At 47.1% G+C, this 3,309-nt stretch overlaps 2 protein-coding genes across 2 annotated transcripts in view; one reads left to right on the top strand and one right to left on the bottom strand.

Moving 5' to 3' along the window:
* Positions 1-66: 66 nt before the first annotated feature.
* Positions 67-743, bottom strand: LOC122539720 (cartilage-associated protein-like). The gene has a single exon (XM_043674738.1). The coding sequence runs from the start codon at positions 609-611 to the stop codon at positions 72-74; it is 540 nt and encodes a 179-aa protein (XP_043530673.1). The 5' UTR covers positions 612-743; the 3' UTR covers positions 67-71.
* Positions 294-3,309, top strand: part of LOC122539717 (peptidyl-prolyl cis-trans isomerase FKBP10-like) — a 39,301-nt gene continuing 36,285 nt past the window's right edge. Inside the window, exon 1 of the mRNA XM_043674733.1 lies at positions 294-374. The gene's annotated coding sequence lies outside the window, so the exon portion shown is untranslated. The remainder of the gene's footprint in view (positions 375-3,309) is intronic.

Below are 3,309 nucleotides of genomic sequence, written 5' to 3' on the forward strand. Positions count from 1 at the left end.
CACACTGCCCCCTCTCTGTGATGGATACACTGGCTCTGGGATACAGTGTTACAGCTGCACGGGATACAGTGTTACAGCTGCACGGGATACAGTGTTCCCACCTGGAAATAAGCATTCTCCAAGTATCTGTATGGAAGCCGCTTCTCAAACTGTTCCAGAATGTCCTTCCCCGGGGGAGGCAGTTTGAACACAGCCAGGGAGCGTTTACATTTCTTGATGCAGACAGCGCGCTGCAGGATCTGGGCGAACGCTCGGAGCTCGCTGAAGGATCCGGGGCCCAGGGTTAGCTCGGCGGCTGGAGCCAGGCTGCAGTTCCGCTGGCAGTGCAGCTGACTGTCCCGCAGCAGCCGGTGAAGCCGCAGACTCAGCTCCAGGTACCGAATGCTTTCCCTCCAGTTCCCGGCGGCGCTCTGCTCCAGGGAGTAGCGGTATGAAGGCTCCAGGGGGAGCAGCTCCTTCTCCGGGAAACTCCGCAAACTGTATTTCTCATACTGGGCTCCAACCTCCAGCAGCAGCAGCAAGGACAAGAGCAGGGCCCCTCTTCCAGTGTAGCTAGCTGTCCGCTCCATGGCCACACTGGAGCCGCCCACCCGCTTCCCCCCCACCACCATCTGCACGGAGCTCACATCCACAGACTCCAGGGTGGAACAGACAGGCTGAACACAACAGGGTCTTAGTGTCCTCTGGCTCCACCTCCTGCTACTCAAACTTCAACATCTGGTACCCGTTAAAACGTGTCCGTCTAAGGTTTAGTAATTTTGATTTGGTTTTGTCTGCTCTGCAGAACAAGCACTTTACTAACTGCAAATAGGAATTCAAACAAAAGCAGATAAAGGGACCCTGGAAAAAATAAGCACTACCGCACTTAGGTGGTAGTGTGGGGGTTAAAAAAGAAAAAAAAACAGGGGATTACGTCCGAGCCCAAGTGTCTCTGGAGAAGCAGCATGCGGTGTCCACCAACACCCTGGAGTTGTTCAGGGAGAGGTGGGCGCCGCAGGGAGTGGAGTGCATCATTTCTCCCTCCAACTCTGGAAAAAAAAAGAAAAAAGAAAGGGACCCTGGAAAAAATAAGCACTACCGCACTTAGGTGGTAGTGTGGGGGCTAAAGGGGAAAAAAAAGAGGAAAAAAAAAATAATAAACAAAAAAAAAGGGACCCTGGAGCCAATATGTTAACTCTGCTTTCTCTCCACGGATGCTGCCAGACCAAGCTGAGTTTTTCCAGCAATCTCTGATGTAGTTTTTTTTATTCATTTGTGGAATGTGGGTGTCACTGGCTGGGTCAGCATTTATTGCCCGTCCCTAGTTGCCCCTTGAGAAGGTGGGGGTGAGTTGCCTTCTTGAACCTCTGCAGTCCATGTGCTGTAGGTTGATTCATAATGGTCTTAGGGAGGGAATTCCAGGATGTTGACCCTCCGACAGTGAAAGTACAGCAATACATTTCCAAGTCAAGATGACGAGTGTCTTGGAGGGGAACTTGCAGGATGTGGTGTTCCCAAATACTTGCTGCCCTTGTCCTTCTTGATGGAAGTGGTCATGGGTTTGGAAAGTGCTGTCTGAGGATCTTTGAATTTCTCCAGTGCATCTTGTAGATAGTTTTAGCAGTGTGTACTGAGTGTCGGCGGTGGAGGCAGTGGGTGTTTGTGGATTTGGTGCCAATCAAGTGGGCTGCTTTGTCCTGGATGGTATCAAGCTTCTTGAGTGTTGCTGGAGCTGCCCCCATCCAGAGAGTATTCCATCAATCTCCTAATCCTGACTTGTAAATGGCAGATAGGCTTTGGGGAGTCAGGAAGTAAGTTATTCACGACAGTATGTCTAGCCTCTGACCTCTTATAGTCACTGTGTTTATGTGACAAGTCCAGTTGAATTTCTGATGAATGGTATCCCCAAGGATGTTGATAGTAGGAAATTCAGTGATGGCTACACCATTGAGTGTCAAGGGGCAGTGGTTAAACTGTCTGTTATTGAAGATTGGCATTGTGTGATGTGAATGTCACTTGTCAGTCCAAGCCTTGATATTGTCCAAATCATGTTGCATTTGAACATGGACTGCTTCAGTGTCTGAGGAATCACAAATGGTGCTGAACTCATTCTGGTAGTTATTACCACAACTCATGGCATCATCTGTGTGCAAGTTGATGTCCTTCCTCCACTAGGTAAATGGTAAAATCTCTGTAATCCCACCAGACCATTAGAGAGAGACAACTGGTGGTGGTTTAACCTGAGGATCATTACACCTTAGGCAAGGCAAGAGGTTGAGAAGGAGTCTCCTTCATTGTAACCTCAGCCAATGCAGAAATTGAACCCACCAACATGGTGTCACTACACAGCTGTCCAGCCAACTTAGCTTAACTGACTCTGATTATGAGGTTATGGCACTTCAAAAGCAGTAAGGTGGATGGGGGGCGAGGGGGCTGGGGATGCAAGAGATCCTTTTTGATACATCTTGATATTGTGAATGTTAATGTTCAGTTAATCACATCATTTAAGTTCTTTTTTTGATAATATAATTACCTTTAATGTTTAAAAGAAACAGGTGATTGTTATTAATGTCTGAGAACATATGTGAGGGCTTTTCACTTTTGATGGTTTGCATTGCTCATAGTGGGCTTTGCATGGAAATATTGAATTATGGAAATATTGAACTGGCTACATGGGTGTTTTACTAGTTAGCACTTTTCAAAATGCATGTGTAGGGAAATGTTTGTAGCAGTTAGTAGTTTGAAAATATGTAAGGGCTAGGGATTCATGTGATACAATGGTAGTGTCCCTATCTTTGAGCCATAAGGCCGAAGTTCCCACCAGAGATATGTCATAGGAGCAGCTGGAGGCCATTCAGCCCCTTCAGCCTATTCTACCATTCAGTGAGATCATGGCTGATTTGTGCCTAACTCCACATACTTTCCTTTGGCTCTTATCCCTTAATACTTTTGCTTAACAAATATTTATCCTTCTCAGGTTTAAAATTAACAACTGATCCGGTATCAACTGCCTTTGTGGAAGAGAGTTCCAAACATCTTCATATGTAGCAGCCCTTCTTAACATCTCTCCTGAATGGTCTGGCCCTCATTCTCAGACTATGCCCCTAGTTCTAGAATCCCCAACCAGTGGAAATAGAACATAGAACAATACAGCACAGAACAGGCCCTTCGGCCCACGATGTTGTGCCGAACATTTGTCCTAGCTTAAGCACCCATCCATGTACCTATCCAATTGCCGCTTAAAGGTCACCAATGATTCTGACTCTGCCACTCCCACAGGCAGCGCATTCCATGCCCCCACCACTCTCTGGGTAAAGAACCTACCCCTGA

This window comes from Chiloscyllium plagiosum, chromosome 33 (assembly GCF_004010195.1).
Source record: "Chiloscyllium plagiosum isolate BGI_BamShark_2017 chromosome 33, ASM401019v2, whole genome shotgun sequence".
NCBI classification, from domain to species: Eukaryota; Metazoa; Chordata; class Chondrichthyes; order Orectolobiformes; family Hemiscylliidae; genus Chiloscyllium; species Chiloscyllium plagiosum.